Below are 18,021 nucleotides of genomic sequence, written 5' to 3'. Positions count from 1 at the left end.
ATAAAGTGTCTTCAAAAGGATTACACCATTAGTTGGTACTGAAATGAAGTTACTGTGTATACAGAAAAAGCACAGGAACAGAAAAAATGAATTTCATACAGCGAACAACCAGTATCTCCTGTTAGGGAAAACAAGCATAAAAATTTGCAGAATGGGTGTTAATGGCTTGAAAGAAATTCCTGAAGGAATGCTGCACCAACTCCATATTGAGAGTACAGATCTTCATCCCATGTGGAAAAACAGGGACACAGATAACTGAGCCAAAAGGTGACCCAAGCCCTGGCCAGGTGCCTCAGTTGGTTAGTGTTGCCTCATACACCAAAAAAGTGTGGTTTTGATTCCCAGCTGGGACAGGTATGGGAGGCAACTAATCAATGGGACTCTCTCTCTCTCCCTCCCCACCCCTACTTCCCCTTCTTTGGGTGAGGATTTAAAAAAAAGTGATTCAAAAGATTCAGACTCATTGTGAAGCACTGAAAGACTTTAACCAATTTATGTCATGTATATTTTCTTTGTATGTATGCACAAGAGCGATATGATAAATACCATATCCAAGTAAGTCTAAGGAGCTTTTTCATTAAGTATAAACTAAACATTTTAAGTAAAATAATTTAGATATAATGACTCAATACAAATGAATCTTATCAAGTATCAAATGTACAAGCATTAACATTACTGAATTACACTTCTATTTTAAACATAAAATTTTAATACACTTAAACATTAATGACAAAGAAATACAGATTCCAGACCCTTGCACTGAAGATGCTGATTCAGTACAGGCATACCTTGGAGCTCCTGTAAGTTCAGGTCTACACCACCACAATAAAGTGAATACTGCAATTAAAAAATTAATGACAAAGAAGCCCTTTAAAAAAAACTTCACCCGATGATATGTTTATCAAATTTAGAGACAAAAACACTGACTGGCTGATTCCCACATGCGCCGCAACCAGAGAGGGAACCCACAACTTTTTTGGTGTGTAAGACAATGCTCCAACCAACTAAGCCACCTAGTCAGTGCTGACAGAGAAAGCCTTTTAAAGTCAAGACTTTTATTTCTAAAGTACTTGTGGTTAAAGCTATCTGTCTTTTAAAAACATACCTGTTTTGCGTTTTGATGACAAGGTGAACAGTAAGTCCATCATGAATTCCATGCTGACTCAAAGTATCTTGATCTTTTAAAATTTTTCCAGCAAATATCAACACAAGTTGGTCAATATGTGATTTGAACCGCTTAGAGATTTCTTCCTTAAACTAAGTAAGATAAAAATATGTATTACAGGTATTCGCATAGCATCATCTCATCTAGTTCCTAGAAGAAATTATTGGGTTGGCCAAAAAGTTTGATTTATTTCCATAAGATGGCTCTAGTAGCACTTGTCTTTTACTTTATTTGAAACTTTGTTAAAATTGTATTGTGACAGCTGTCATATCAGCATGCATTTAAAAAAGCATCAAAATTGGTAAATTATTGTGTAGCCATTTTAATACTGAAGATGAAAGAAAATACACATTTTCAGCATATTATGCTTTATTATTTCAAGAAAGGTAAAAACACACTGAAGCACAAAAAAGATTTGTGCAGTGTATAGAGAAGGTGCTGTGACTAATCGAGCATGTCAAAAATGGTTTGCAAAGTTTCATGCTGGACAATGCTGAACAGTCAAGTAAACCAGCTGAAGTCAATAGCAATCAAATCGAGAAACTGAGAACAATCAACGCTTAGCCAACATACTATACTCAAATCAATAAAGTTATTTGGTAAAAAATGAAAAAATGTCTTTCATAGAAAAAAACTAAATGGACTTTTTGGACAAACCAATACTTCAAAGCAGCCCCTTCTACAGATATTGCAACAATTCAAACACTAAAAAGATGTATCTTTTATGTGTCGGTATCTTGATCTTAAGTGGGGAAATGAGTATTACCACTTCACTCATCTTAACACAAAGGTTTTATTATAAGTGTACAAATCCGATATTCAATCTTCTGCTAAGGCTGAGAATTCATTTCTTTGCAATATCCTTTTTATATCAGTAATACTGAAAGCAGTTCAAGTCATACATAAGGCTCTTACCAAGTTTACAAGAAGCTATTCCTCCAATTTCCACCTCCAGTCCTACTTCTTTTTAGTGTGTATCCATGAGTTTACATGTATACACACACAGACACAAACATACATACTGTATGTTGGCACTGATATAAAGTACACTGTTGAATATATATTCTTGGCCTATTATCCTATTATACTGACTTTCCTCTTCATCTCTTTCATTCAACATTTATTAGCAAACAGTATTACATAGATGCAAAAATACAAAGCAAAAACTTTCCCTAAAATAAGGCCCAATGAAAGTCAGTCAAATAAACCACAAAACACAGAGGAAGCACAAAAGACAGAGAAAACTTTTTCAGTGAGAACTGAAGAAAGATTAGGAAGCAGCCAAGAATATCTGAAGAAAAGCTTCAGAGAATAACATGCAAAACCAGACAAGAGATCATACTACAGAGAAAAACTCACTTGTTCTATTCTAGATCAAGGTTTGATCTATTCTCAAACCATTATCAAAAATCACCTGTATGCTTAGGCTTTACTCCTCTGCCCAAAGCAGGAAACCCCAAGGTAGGCCAAGGAATCTACATTAATAGACTACTTCGGGAACCAGTCTGGTTTCAGAAAAGAATCGCACCTTAAACGTTTCTACCCCATGCCCTAGGGAAGTGGGTCTTCCACAGATGATGGCACTATTACCAAGAGGGTATTTTGAAAACATAGGGGATATTTTTGGCTGTCACAGTAAGTGGGAAGACATTAAATGGTATCTGGGATTTTATAAAATCTTGCAGAGGCAGGAAGGAGGAGGTGTAGAGGAACATAAACAAAACAAAATAGGCCATATGTCAATCACTGCTGAAAATGAGAGATGCATGAAATTTCATCACACTTTACCTTTGTGCATGAATAAAATTTTCCATAATCAAGTTACAACACTCAATGTAAACAACCAAGTTTTTTTAAACCATAAAGATAATGCAAAATTATACTGCAGTAAATATTTTGGAGCTTTTCGAACTGAACTCTTCTTCCTTTGCTTGAAATCATGATATACAATCCTTTTATTTAAGATAAGCAATTTCCAACTAACTACAAATCTTTGTAGAAAATTCTTTGCATAATATTCTACATAGGCAAATAGGTCAATCCACAAATTAACCATTCTCCTATGATTAGACATCTCATTTCTCCCTTTGGTGGCTATTAGAAATAATAATGTAATGAGAGGCAGAACATATGGTTTTGTACAAACTGAATGAGAAGGTACATAAAACGCAAGCGTCAGGTACACAGGTGGTAGTCAATAAATAGTAGTATCCCAGCTCTCTTAATTCTCAGTAACTCAGTGAGGCAGATGGTTTTTTATTCTATTTCGGATACAGAAACAAAGGCAGGTTCAATATGTCCCTCTTTTCTCATAGTGACACAAGTAATAACCTACTGGTAGGATTAAAACCTAGGCTGATTTCAAGCACCAATGTACGCAGATTAACTATACAGGGTCTGGCAGAAGTAACGCCTGCTTAAGTATGGTTAGTAGGGTAATAATATGGGTGTAATAATTTATAGTTTTAATTTGAAGATTTCACCTAAAAATGTCATACGGTGTGCTTGAGTGTGATATTGTTATGCTATAGAATTATATGCTTATGGTTTTGTAATAAAAGGGGAGCATTATTTGTGCCAGACCCTGTATTCTTATGTAAAATGAGAATAATCTAGATTTGTGTTTCTTAACATCAAACCAAGAAATCTTTTCTGGAGTCCTTGATATCCTTCATGCCATTCCAAAATAAGTGATTTAACTGTCTAACATACAATGATGTAGCATTTTAGCATATTTCAGGATCTGAAGGGAAGATACTAGATTGAGACATGTATCTACTGGTACCGTTTCAAATCCCCACTAAAACAATAGTAAAGAATTTTTTTTTAGCTTTATGGAGATAAAACCTATATACCATACAATTTGCCCATTTTGGGTATACAATTCAATGACTTTTGGTAGATGCACAAAGTGTGCAACCATCAACCACCAATTTTAGAATATGTTCATCTTCTCAAAAAGAAACCTGTACGTATTAGCTATCACCTCCCCTTCCCTGCATCACTTCAAGCCATGAGAAACTACAAATCCACTTTGTTTCTATTGATCTGCCTAGTCCGGACATTTAGCATAATTGCAATCATATAATATGCAGTTTTTGTGACTGGCTTCTTTCACTTAACATAGTACTTTTAAGGTTCATCCACATTGTAGTATGTATCAACATACCATTACTTTTTATGACCAAATAATATTCCATTATATGTATATACATTTTGTTTATGCATTCCTCAGTTAATGGGCATTTGGTTGTTTAGACCTTTGGACTACTATAAATAATGCTGCAATAAACATTCATGTACAAGCTTTTACATGGACAAATGTTTTTCATTTGGGTATATGTACAGATGTGGAATTACTGGGTCATATGATAACTCTTGATTTAACCTTTTCAAGAACCACCAGAGTGTTACCCTAAGTGGCTATACCAGTGTACATTCCCAGTAGATTAGTAGTGTATAGGGTTCCAATCTCTCAGTATCACCACCAATACTTGTTATTATTCGACATTTTTATTATATCTATCCAAGTGGGTATGAACTGGTTTTAATGTACAGTCCCCTGGTCATTGATGATGTTAAATATGTTTCTATGTACTTATTTGCATATCTTCTTTAGAGAAGTGTATATGCAGATCTTTTGCTCATTTAAAATTTTTTTCATTTAAATTATTTTATTGGTGTTCAATTACAGTTGTTCAACATTTTCTCCCCACCCCCTCCAAACCCACCTCCCTCCCTTGCTTCCACCCTTCCCCTTGGTTTTGTCCATGTGTCCTTTATAGCAGTTCCTGAAAACCCTTCTCCCCACTGTCCCCTCCCCCCTCCCCTCTGGCTACTGTTAGATTGTTCTTAATTTCAATGACTCTGGTTATATTTTGTTTGCTTTTTTCTTTTGTTGATTATGTCCCAGTTAAAGGTGAGACCATATGGTATTTTTCCCTTACTGCCTGGCTTACATCACTTAGCATAATGCTCTCCAGTTCCATCCTTGCTGTCGCAAAGGGTATAAGCTCCTTCTTTTTCTCTGCTGCAGAGTATTCCATTGTGTAAATGTACCATAGTTTTTGGATCCACTCATTTGCTGATGGGCACTTAGGCTGCTTCCAACACTTGACTATTGTAAATTGTGCTGCTATGAACATTGGGGTGCATAGGTTCTTTTGGACTGGTGTTTCAGGGATCTTAGGGTATAATCTCAGCAGTGGAATTGCTGGGTCAAAAAGCAGTTCCATTTTTAGTTTTCTGAGGAAATTCCACAGTTTTCCAGTGGCTGCACCAGTCTGCATTCCCACCAACAGTGCACTGGGGTTCCCTTTTCCCCATGTCCTCTCCAACACTTGTTTGTTGATTTGTTTATGATGGCCATTCTGACTGGTGGGAGGTGGTATCACATTGTGGTTTTAGTTTGCATCTCTCTGATGGCTAGTGATGCTGAGCATCTTTTCCTGTGTCTATGGCCTATCCATACATCCTCCTTGGAAAAGTGTCTAATTTAGGTCCTTGGCCCATTTTTTAATTGATTTACCTTTCTGGTGTTGAGTCATGAGTTCTTCATATGTTTTGGAGATTAAATCCTTGTCTGATGTATCATTGGCAAGTATGTTCTCCCATACAGTGGGTTCCCTTTTCATTTTGATCAGTTTCTGTAGCTGTACAGAAACTTTTAAAATTCCATGTAATGTCATTTGTTACTTTTTCCTTTATTTCCCTTGCCCTAGGAAATATATCAGCAAAAATGTTGTTATGCAAAATATCTGAAATTTTAATACCTTTGTTTTCCTCTAGAATTTTTATGGTTATCACTATACTTAAGTCTTTGATCCACTCTGAGTTTATTCTGGTGTTTGGTGTCAGCTGATGGTTCTAGTTACATTTTCTTGCAGGTACCAGTCCAGTTTTCCCAACACTATTTATTAAAGAGAATGTCTTTAATTCATTGTATGCTCTTGCCTCCTCTGTCAAATATTAATTGACCATAAAGGCATTTTATTTCTGGGGTCCCTATTCGAATATTCCATTAATCTATATGTCTGTTCTTAAGCTAGTACCAAACTGTTTCAATTATAGTGGCTTTGTAGTATAGTTTGATTTCAGGTATTGTGATCCCTGCAACTTTGTTCTTCTTTCCCAAGATAGCAGAAGCTTTTTATGGTCTTTTCTGGTTTGATGTAAATTTTCATAATATTTGTTCCATATCTGTGAAATATATCATTGGTATTTTAATAGGAATTGCATGCAATCTATAGATTGCTTTGAGTAGTATGGACATTTTAATGATGTTAAATCTTCTAATCCATGAACACAGTATATGCATTCCGTTATTTGTATCTTCCTCAATTTCTTTCTTCAATGTCCTATAATTCTCGAGTTCAGGTCTTTTACTTTCTTGGTTAAATTTATTCCCAGGTATTTTATTTCTTTTGTTGCAATAGTAAATGGGATTATTTTCTTAATTTCTCTTTCTGATAGTTCATTATTGGTGTATAAAAATGCCAGTGTCCTGACAGGCGTGGCTCAGTAGGCCAGGCATCCCTCAATCCGAAACCTTGCCAGTTTAATTCCTGATCAGAGCACATGCCTGGATTGTGGCCTAGGTCCCCAGCTGGGGAGCGTGAGAGGCAACTAATCAATGTTTCTCTCCCTTCCCTCCCTCCCTTCCCTTCTCTCTAAAAATAAATAAAATCTTATAAAGGAGCTTGGAAGTCTTCCCTCTTCTTGAACTTTCTGGGATATTTTGCTAAGGACAGGTGGGACCCCTGGGACCTGCCAAGGGAGGTGCCATTCAAATTTCAAGGAAGATGATGGGTGTGTCCCCCTGACCCTGCACCACATGTCTAAGTCTGCCCTCACACATCCGACTCTGCCCCAGACTATTTCCCTGTGCCCGGCAGGGCAGCACCCCTAACAGAAAAGCAGGCAGGGTCTCCACAGCTTTTGGCTCCGCCGGAAACCCAGAGGGTGTTTCTGTGGCTGTGAAGGGTTCTGTGTCCTGGGGAGGGTTAAGCTCCAATTTGGTTCCTGGGAAAGTGTATGGAATGGCTGTACCCTAAAGCCAGTCTCTGACACCCCCTGAGGTTGACTATGGGTCTGTTTCCTCAGCAGGTATCAAGACCCAGGATGGGAGAAAAATAAGAAGAAGAAAAAAAAAAAGGTTCAGGCTGGGGCAAGCAGGGTTCCAGTAGATAGGGCAAGTAGAATTCCAGAGGAATTGGCAAGCAGGATTCCAGAGGGTTGGGTGAGTGGTTTCCCACAGGATGAAGGTAACTGTTTTGCCCCAGGAGGGGCTTGCTCTTCTCAAGAAAAATGGCTAACACAGTATTGAGGTCTGTCCCAGCACAGGGAGCCCAGCGGCTGTTCCTCCACATCTCTCCCCAAAGCCTCCCACTCCAGACTCTCCTTAGGAGACTCCAGTCCATGCTGCCCTCCCTTCACTGGAGCCCAAGGTGAGTGGCTACAAATGAGAAACCTGTGCTTTGGCCCCTTAGGAAAGACAAAAAAAAATAGTGGCTCTGTCTCCAGCGGGCTCCATTTCTCCCCAGCAGACAAACCCTCCTCCGCCTTTTACCACTGGATGCTACGTGGGCACCTGACCCCAGCACTTGTGCTCTGTACTAGGGAGTCCAGTCTGGGGTCCAGGATTCACTCCTCTCAGAGTGAAGCTTCCACAGCCGTGCCTTACCTCAGTCTACCACCTGTGGGAGCAGTGCTGGCTCCTTTCATGTCCCCGCCCTTCCTACCAATCTTGAGGTGGTTTCTACCCCTCCTGTCCTTGGTTAAGAGTCTCCTCTTCAGCTAATTTTCAGTTGTTTATTTCAGGTGGCTGTTCTCCTCTTTATTTCTATTTCCAGTTTGGTTCTGGGAGTCAGCATAAGAAATATCCTCCTACTCCACCACTATCTTGATCCCCCTACCCCATAATATACTCCCTTCCACTTACTTGTATCCAATAATTTTGCACCGAACAGCTTTATAGAAGATAGCAACTTTAGTCTCTAAAAAAACTCCCAGTCCTAATTTAATGGGGTTTTCTTTTTTTTATGGTGGAAGTTGCTTGCACAGGGAAACAACTGAAAAATGTCATTGCATATTTAATAAGATTAAACATCACATACTTTTCAATAAATCACAATGTTAAGATAGTCCCAAATAAGTACAAAATGTTGTAAATAATCTTTAAAACACTATTTGTTCATTCACTTAATAAATACCTGCATTATTCAGTATGTGCCAAGAACAGAAAACAGCCCCTTCCCTTGTAAATTTTTATAGTATGTGGTAGAAAGGATAAAGTCCACAAAAGAACCAAATGGTATGAGCCCTGGCTGGTGCAGCTCAGTCGATTGAGCTCAGGCCTGCGAACCAAAGGATCATGGTTGATTCCCAGTCAGGGCACATGCCTGGGTTGCAGGCCAGTTCTCAGCAGGGCACGCACAAGAGGCAACTATACATTGATATTTCTCTCCCTCTCTCCTTTCCTTCCCCTTCTAAAAATAAATAAAATCTTAAAAAAATATATTTTTTAAAATTTTTTAAAAGAACAAAATGGTATGAGATTATAATTATTAATTTAGAATGGTGACTCCAATCACCATCTAATTAAATAAATTTAAATAAAAGTCACCCAGGGAAAAGCTAAGACAACTTGGAGCAATTGGTTAGGTGTGCACTCCAAAGATAGTCACTAGAATGAATCCAGGCTCCACTATTTAACAGGTGTATGGATTTGATCATTTTACCAATCTAAATCCATTTCTTCACTTAACAAAAGGGACAGTCCTGGCTGGTGTGGCTCAGTGGGTTGAGTGCCAGCCTGCAAACTGAAAGGTCGCTGGTTCAATCCCCAGTCAAGGCACATGCCTGGGTTGCAGGCCAGGTCCCCAGCTGGGGGCGTGAGAGAGGTAACCAATCTATGTATCTCTCCCACATTCATGTTTCTCTTTCTCCCTCCCTTCCCCGCTCTCTAAAAAGTAAATAAAATATTTTTTTAAAAAGGAATAATAGTACTTTTATCATAAAGTTGTGAAGCCTTAAAAAATGCATTATGCCTTGATAAGGCTGGAATAAATACTAGTTATTATTTTACTGTCATCAGTAGCCCTTTCAAGGGCCCAGAAGGAAAAAAAGCTAGTGAGTGATATTTAGGGGAAAAGACATACAAATGGCTGAAATGTAGTGAACGAAGGAAAAGAGGTACAGTATGGAGAAAAACGTGAAGAGTCTATGAACTGTGCGATTTCATTCACTAGTCTAGGCACATATGGCTATTGAGCACTTAACATGTGGCTAGTCCAAACTGAGATGTGCTGGAAGTATAAAATAAGCCCTAGATTTTGAAGACTTAGTATGAAAAAAGTAAAGTATCTCAGTTTTTTATATCAATTACATGTTGAAATAATTCTGCATTAAATAAAACATATTATTAAAATTACAGTAGCCAAAAGGTAGAAGCAACCCAAGTGACCATCAACAGATAAAACAAAATGAGGTATATGCATACAATGGAATATTACTCAGCCTTAAAAAGGAAGGAAATTTTGACAGACGATCACACAGATGAACCTTCAGAAATATTCCTGTCACAAATGGACAAATACTTTCCATCCCACTTTTATGAGATACTTAGAGTAGTCAAATTCGAAGAGACAGAAAGTAAGAATGGCTGCTGCCGGGGGCTGGTAGGAGGGAGATTACTGTTTAATAGGTACGGGGTTTCAGTTTTGCTAGATGAAAAGTTCTGGAGATGAACTGTGGTGATGGTTGCACAACCATGTAAATGTACTTAATGTCATTAAACTAGACATTTAAAAACGGTTAGGATGGTAAATTTTATATGTATTTTACCACAATAAAACATTAATTTCGCCCTGGCTGCTGTGGCTCAGTGGACTGAACACCGGCCTGTGAACCAAAGTGTTGCTGGTTCAATTCCCAGTCAGGGCACATGCCTGGGTCACTGGGCCAGGTCCCCAAAAGGGGGCATGCGAGAGGCACCCACACATTGATGTTTCTTTCCCTCTCTTCCTCTCTCCCTTCCCCTCTGTCTAAAAATAAATAAATAAAATCTTTAAAAATTTAATTTCACTTCTTTTTATTTTTTAAGTGGCTATGAACACACTGAAATTACATATATGGCTTGCATTATATTTCTACTGGACAGCACTGTAATCATTTAAGTCATGGTAAAAATTTTCCAATATGCCAAGATCTGGAACAGTAAGCCTACTGCCCTAAGGCAGAGGTCCGCGTATCTGTGAAATATATCACTGGTATTTTATAGAGGTCTAGACAATAAATATTTTCAGTTAGGGGCCATGTGGTCTGTTCTGAGAGCAGCCACACATAATACATACATGAATAGGCATGGCAGATTTTTCCCATGATGTTTTGTGTCCCCTGCCTTAAGACATCCACTGTAAGCAAAAGCTCCTGTGGCTCACACTGTTAAATTTTCAGGAATTTTGTGAGCCAGTTTAATATTAGTAGCTTAAAATCTACCATGGTAAGAGAACTTATACCATGGAAATCAGCAAACACTATAAATCCGTTTTCCCTGAATAACTGGAACATTTACCAGCACTACATATTGACTACACATACGTAAAGAATTAACTTCTCTTACCCTGGCTGATGTGGCTCAGTGGATTGAGTGCTGGCCTGCAAAATGAAAGGTTGCCAGTTCAATTCCCAACCAGGGCACATGCCTGCGTTGCCGGCCAGGACCCCAGTTGGGAGTGTGCAAGAGGCAACTGATCATCTCTTGTACATCAGTGTTTCTCTCTTTCTCCCCTCCCCTTCCTCCTGCTCGCTCTAAAAAACTAACTAAATAAAATATATTTTAAAAAAAAGAATTAACTTTTCTCCTAGGCATTTAAATTGTATTAGCTATGAACCATCTTTGAGAAAAACGAGTACTCATTCAAATCATCTGTGTTTTGTGGTTCAAATGAAGATCCACAGCTAAGAAAGGCAGTTCTAGAAGAATTATGTTTCAGCCAATACAAGTAAGAGTGACTGGCCCTGGCCAGTGTGTCTCAGTTGGTTGGGTGTTGTCCTGCAAAGCTAAAGATCGCAGGCTCGTTTCCTGATCAGGGTACATGCCTGGGTTGCAGGTTCAATCCCCAACACAACAGATGTTTCTTTCTCACATCGATGTTTCTCTTTCTCCCTCCCTTCCATTCTTTCTAGAATAAAAAATATTTTTTTAAAGAGTGGATGTCCTGAGGCAGTCAATAGTTGTGCTTGGAGAGCAGTGAACTAAGGGAAGAAACGTTTAAAACTAAGCAGAGAGAAGAAGGCAGGAAGTCATGAGACTATGTATATACTGCACAGCAAAATCTCAAAATTGGTAGTTATTATTAAATGCATGTTATTGTTCATAATAATCTATATTCATTTGTTAATAGATATTCACTGAGCCCATACCATGGGTCAACCTCTGGTAACAACGGTGAACAATCACAGATGCTCTCTAGCAGAAAAACAAGCATTTATCAAATAGTCACATAAATACACAATATAAATTGTGATGACTTATGACCAAAAATAGGGTGTTGTGAGAAAACACAACTGGGAATCCCAATGTGGTCTGGACAATCAGGAATATTTCTTTGAGAAAGTAACCTATGCACCGAGATTTAAGGGATAAATGGAATGAGCAAAGAGTAGTAGGCAATGAAGGTAGCAAGAACAAATCTCACAAGTCCTGATGCAGGAAGGAAATGTATTAAGCAAGTCAAGGAACTAAAAAGTCAGTACGGCAAGAGCCAAGTAACAAAGGAAAAAAAGAAGGAATAAGAAAGGAGAGGTATCTTACTACAAAGAGCCTCACAGCAACTTTAAATAGTCTAAGATCAATGGGGAGCCCTTAGTTTTACCTAGAGAATCACGTGATCTGACGAACATTCTTCATAGACTGCTCTAAAAAGGAATGAGGGGGAGCAGAAGAGAAAAGTGGGGAGACTGACCAGTAAGTAGGCTACTATAGTTTCTAGGCAAGAGTGGAGTCATTCCTCAATTTTGTAAGTACCTACTTAATCTACTAAATCCTCTACTGCAGCAAATTTTGGTCTCGGGACACCACTCTTACAAAACGCCAGAGAGTTTTTCTTTATGTAGGTTACGGCTAATGATATATGCTACATTCAAAATTAAAACTGAGAAATCTTTTTAAACATTCTTTTAAAAAATAACCCATATAGATAACATTCTTATCACAAAAATGACTACTTTTTCCCAGTGTAAAGAGTAGCACTGTTTTAAATTTCTGCAAATCACTTCAGTCTTGTAATGGAAAACTGGATTCACAACTGCTGCAAGAGCCCACATCTTATAGCTTCTGGAAAAGCATGTTGTTCATTTTTGACAATTAGATTGAAAGACACAAATAACAGCTCTAAATTGTTATGAAATAGTTTTGATCTCACGGTCCTCGTAAAAGGGTCTTGGGCACTCCAAACCACATTGAGAACTGCAGCTCAAGTAACAGAAAGCCAAGTAATCAAAATGAGATACCACTTCATAGCAACTAGGAAGGCTGTAACAGACAGACAATAACAAGTGTTAAGGACAATGTGGAGTAATGGGAATCCTGGTGCACCACTGGTACAGCCGCTTTGGAAAATAGTTTGCCAGTTCCTCAAAAAGTTAAACATACAGCTACTATATTACCCAGTAATTCCACTCCTAGGTATATTCCCACAAAATATGAAAACGTATGTCCACAAAAAAACTTTTATGAGTATTCACAGAGGCATCTTCCATAATGGTCAGAAAAGTTCAAACAACCCAAATATCCATCAACTGATAAATGGAGAAATAAGATGCAATATATATTCATACAACGAATTTTATTCAGCTATAAAAAGGAAGTACTAATACATGCCACAACATGGATAAACCTTAAAAAACATTATGCTATGTATAAGAAAACAGTGACAACTTTTTCAAAATGTGGTGTGTATTTTACACTTGCAGAACATTTAAAATCATTTCAATCATATTTTAAATGTTCAACAGGCAGATATAACTGGTGGTGCCAAAGTGGACAGTGCAGGCCTAGATCCACGCCGTAATGTTAAATGATGTTTGTGATAATGACCCTAAAGCACTCCAATTTCCCCTATCAGGAAAGGCTCAAATACAATATTTATAGTACTGATGTTATATTACACATGTTAGTATTTTTCTAAAAGTTTCAAGTGACGAAGATATTTTTAAACCAGAATACGTGTTCCCTGAGTATTTCAGTTAACTATATTTCAAAATTTTACACTATAATCTAGAGTGCTACAAAACCCAAGAACAAAATCCAAGTTAGTCAGAAGTTATATGGGAGCTCCCTACCAGTCTTCGAACTATTTTAGGCAAACACACAGACACACAACCCACCCACACCCCCATTCTTCTGGACTTTTATCTTGCTTGTTGACACTTGGAAATCCTCAAACTATTTCCAATAACAGATAATAAAAAGAAGAAAACAGTCTCACACACAGAGACATTGTGCCACTTCACATTTATCTACTTTTAAATATATTTACTTATGTTATGAAAACCCCTATTAATGAAACCAGCTTGAGAGGGCTCTCTGGAGTGTGTATACCCATGCCTTTCTTCCCCCCTCAGACTGCATCTTTACTTTTCTCTCCTAAACTCTAAGGGTCCCCACAACCAAGGGAGCAACTGATAGCAGTAGCCTGGCCCAGCTTTACCCCATGAACCTGTCTCCAAGGTCCCCTTTTCTGACTTCGGGAGCCAAAGCATCCCAGCCTAGCTCTCTCCTGATGCTTCTTTTGTCCTAAGCTTACCTTGTTTCTCTGTCCCTGGCTTTAAACATACTCTCAAAAATAATCAATTAATAAATGCATCAATAAGTGGAATAACAAATCGATGTTTCTTTATTCCCTCTAAAATCAGTAAGTAAAAAAACAAGGTAAAATACTTTAAGTTGAAGAAAAGCATAAGTTTTCAAGTTTTATTATCAACCTTGAACAAATAACATTGATCACACACTAACTGTATTTATGTATCCTATTTCTGCCTGTTGGTTACATACACTCAAAAAGAAACTAATGGAGGAAAATAACAAAATTAATTACCACCTTACGATTTATTTTACAACTGACCCAAGAGATTTAACATAATTTCATCTAATGAACTACAACATGTTCATATTAAGAAATGCGGTTTCAGTATAACATTAAGGGAATTTACATTATATAGGAACACTTATTGAAAGAGTTTTTAAGCTGTAGAAATCCTAAGCCTCCAATATTATTTTTTTGTAGGTCTCTTGCTTACCCCCTCCTTACCTCCAACATTACCTAAGTACTCTCAGAATCAAATCGTTGCCAATTTTTTACTGAACATTTTTATGGGACTCTTAATGTTACTAAATACATTTCAGTAATAAATTTTAACCTGTAGCAAATAATTTAAAGCTATCAAACCATTTAAGAAAACTTCAGGCCCTGGCTGGTGTGGCTCAGTAGATTAAGTGCGGGCCTGCCAACCAAAGGGTCTCAGATCTATTCCCAGCCAGGGATATGCCTGGGTTGTGGGCCAGGCTCCCAGTAGGGGGCACACGAGAGGCAACCATGCACTGATGTTTCTCTCCCTCACCAGCTCTGTCTAAATATAAAGTAACAATAAGACAATAGACAATGACAATAAGACAAATAAAATCTTTTTAAAAAGAAAAAAATTTAATTACAAATCATCTGAAATTGCTTTTCTTATTCTGGCACATTTTCCTGTATGTGCTTCCTTTAACAGAGCCCACAGGTAGTTCAACTTGTCTTCAGATTCTTGGTGTAGTGGTGAGCTTCAATTTTTGTCATGTTTCCTGCTCTAAGAGAAAGCACTTATCAAAATAGAAATTCACCTGCCATCAGAAAAAGTTGCTTCAGAAAGGCCTTGATTTCATCTACTAAAATTTTATTTTGGTTACACAGCAGTAAAATTCAAACTTCTACAGAATTTTAAAACTAATTTCACTATCGCAAAAAGTTTTTAAAACTCCTCACAGATACATCATATACTAACCTAAACCAAATTTTCTATTCATAGAATACTGAATCTTTCTAATCTCTTATCGTAAAATGCTTAAAACAGCCATAATGGTGGAGATCTGAACTAGAATCCTAAAAAAGAATACCTAAGGCCTTCAGAAGTCAGTATGGCTAGTAGAATAGCTAAAACAAAAAAGACGGACACTATCAAATGTTAGCAGGATATGGAGCACAGAAATTCCCATGCATTGTTGGGGATTATAAAATGGCACAAATATGGCTTCTTGTAAAACTGAAGATACAATTACCACATGACCCAGTCATTCCACCTCTATAAATATTTAACATGAAAGATAAAAGCATTTGTAAAAAAAAAAAAAAAAAAAAAAAGACTTGTACAAGAATGTCCATAGCAACTAAGAAAAACAGTCCAGTTGACTAACCTCAACAAGACAGATGATAGACAACTTCTGGTGTATTCATACAATGTAAAGCAACACAGAAATAAAAAATATATATATACAAGAATGAATCTTAAAAACATTATGCTGAGTGGGGGGGGGGGAGCCTTTCCCAACGTCATTATATAAGTTCTAGAAAAGGCAAAACTATCCCATGGTGACGAAGAATCAAAAAAGTGGTTGATGAAGGAGAGAGTGACTGAACTGACTGGAAAAGAGGAGGTAATTTTCTAGTCAATTATTAAGTTCTACAGCTTGATAAGCTTTAGAGTACAGTTTTGTGGAAACTGAGAATGACAACAGTTGCTATTTCAGTGTTTGTCAACCCTACCTTAAAAGAAAGAAGTTAAAAAAAAAAAAAAAAAGAACTCAGATTAATGATACCCACATTGCTGAAGTGCTTTTTAAGGAGCACGTGTACTGATATTTGAAACTTACCTTAAAATGCATCCAAAACAATAAAATGGACTGATATGATTTGTGTGACACAGCAAATACAGCAAAATGTTAATTGTACATATGAGTGTTCATTTCCCAATTCTTTCAACTTACCTTTATGTTGGAAACTGTAAAAATGTTAAGTAAATTTTTTATAACAAAACTTTGACGAAAAATATAAATATATATGGCCTTGACAGGTATGACTGGGTTAGTTGGGTGTTCTGCAAAGCAAAAGGTAGCAGACAGATTTCTCCGTCAGGGCAAATGTCTGAGTTGTGAGTTTGGTCCCTTATCGAGGTGCCTGCGAGAGGAAACTCTCTCTTTCACATCTATGTTTCTCTCCCTCCTTCTCCCTCCCTTCCTCTTTCTCTAATAAAAAATATTTTAAAAATATGGTGATTCAGTAGGTGGTAAAAGTTTCTCTAACCTGATGCTGCACACTACTTACAACTTCACAAAACCTACCATCTTTTAAAAGCGTATACACCAATACCGCAAATCATTTACCGTCCCTGGGCAAACGTAGGTACACTTCAGAAATTGTTTCCTCCTAAACTGTTTACACTGTCTGACATCCCCAGAAGTCAATGCAATAGTTATGGAAAACATTCTGGGATGTATTAAACAATATGCTAAATCAATGTGTTGAATTCTTCAAGATTCCTAATTAACTGTAAAGTTTATATTCCTGAATAGATTTTAAGTTGCAAATTATTTGGTATTATTCTCCATTAACTCCAATTGTGATCTTTTATTAGACTGCAACCGCTAATACAGGAATAATAACACAGCTATCATCCCTCTAAAATTAAACTAAAACCTACCCAATGGCTAGTATCTAAGGTATGATAGATTAAAAAGAAAACAGCAAGTCATCAATGAAAGTCATGAACCTTTCTCCTTAAGCCTAATGTTATTACTTAAGACGTGGCTGAAAACAATTTCTATGATATAGTTAATTTTTAAAAAGCAAAGAATGAAAAAGACTTCAGCAATCAAAAGACATAACTAAATATACACGTGCCTCTCACCGCAGAATCCACCTTAACCCCCAGGCAGGTAAAACAATGAGCACCCTCTCTTTTTTATTCAGGAGACAGAAATCACAGACTGGGCTAGAGAACCCTCACCCCAGCCCGGAGCCAGACCGTAGGTCCCTTTCCTTTGTGCGGAGCAGCAGGGAGGCGGCTGGGGGCGGGGAGCTGGGGGTCTGTGGAGGCTGAAGCAAGAAGGGGGCGCGGAAGGAAGCGGTGCCCGCGCGTCCCACAAACAGGCCGCACGGCACTGCCACAAACCTCTGCGGTGTCCCGAGGAACAAACCCACGAACTTGGGTGTGATCTAACTTGGATGAGCCCGGAAAGTAGGGCCAGGAGCACCTCCAAGAACGACCTGCGCCCAGGCCCTCGCAAAATCACATCCTCCCGCTGTGGGCAGAGGTCCTGCCGCTACCCCCGCCCCAGCCCGAGCCCAGGGCTGCCCTTACCTGCTGGACAGAGCTATTCTCGGGCACAGCGAACTCCTCCTTCTCCTTCGGGGTCTTCACAGTGACTTTCATGATCTTAGGTTCCGCGGCAGCAGCGGCAACGGGGGTGCCGCCACCTTCAGCCGCGGTGGCGCTGTCCTGGGAGTTCGGAGGGCCACCGCTTTCACCACTCTCGGCCATGGCGGCGGCTGCAGTGACTCAGGAGGCGGCAGGCGAGTGAGTAGAAGCCAGCAGACGCCAGAGCCGGCGAGCCCGGACTACAGAGAATGCAGGACGCGTTGCCTAAATGGCAACGGACGAAGAGCCGCCCTAGGAGAGATGTGCCGCAGACCTAGGTGTGGGCTCAGGCACAGGTCTGATCTGACGCTCAGCAGCCGTCGTGTGTTCTTATGCCTCTGGGTCGCAGCGACATCCGCAGTAGCCGCCTCTTCCTCCTCCCACTCCCCGCCCCCACGTTA

The 18,021-nt window shown here is 38.6% G+C and overlaps 1 protein-coding gene across 3 annotated transcripts in view; it reads right to left on the bottom strand.

The window, feature by feature from the left end:
* Positions 1-18,021, bottom strand: part of UBQLN1 (ubiquilin 1) — a 42,799-nt gene extending 24,778 nt beyond the window's left edge. For 2 of the 3 annotated variants that reach the window (XM_037153785.2, XM_037153788.2), the window contains exons 1-2: positions 17,564-18,020; positions 1,106-1,257 (exon numbers count right to left, since the gene is read on the bottom strand). In XM_037153785.2, coding sequence (XP_037009680.1) covers positions 1,106-1,257; positions 17,564-17,743 — 332 coding nt within the window. In that variant the 5' untranslated portion in view covers positions 17,744-18,020. Of the gene's footprint in view, positions 1-1,105; positions 1,258-17,563 lie in introns of all 3 variants that reach the window. The other variant, XM_037153786.2, reaches the window with a different exon arrangement.

The sequence above is a fragment of the Artibeus jamaicensis genome, unplaced genomic scaffold (genome assembly GCF_021234435.1).
Source record: "Artibeus jamaicensis isolate MK-2021 breed Jamaican fruit bat unplaced genomic scaffold, CSHL_Jam_final scaffold_1964, whole genome shotgun sequence".
Classification (NCBI taxonomy): domain Eukaryota; kingdom Metazoa; phylum Chordata; class Mammalia; order Chiroptera; family Phyllostomidae; genus Artibeus; species Artibeus jamaicensis.
The sequence above is the reverse complement of the archived record's forward strand: the minus strand, read 5'-3'. Positions and strand labels throughout refer to the sequence as shown.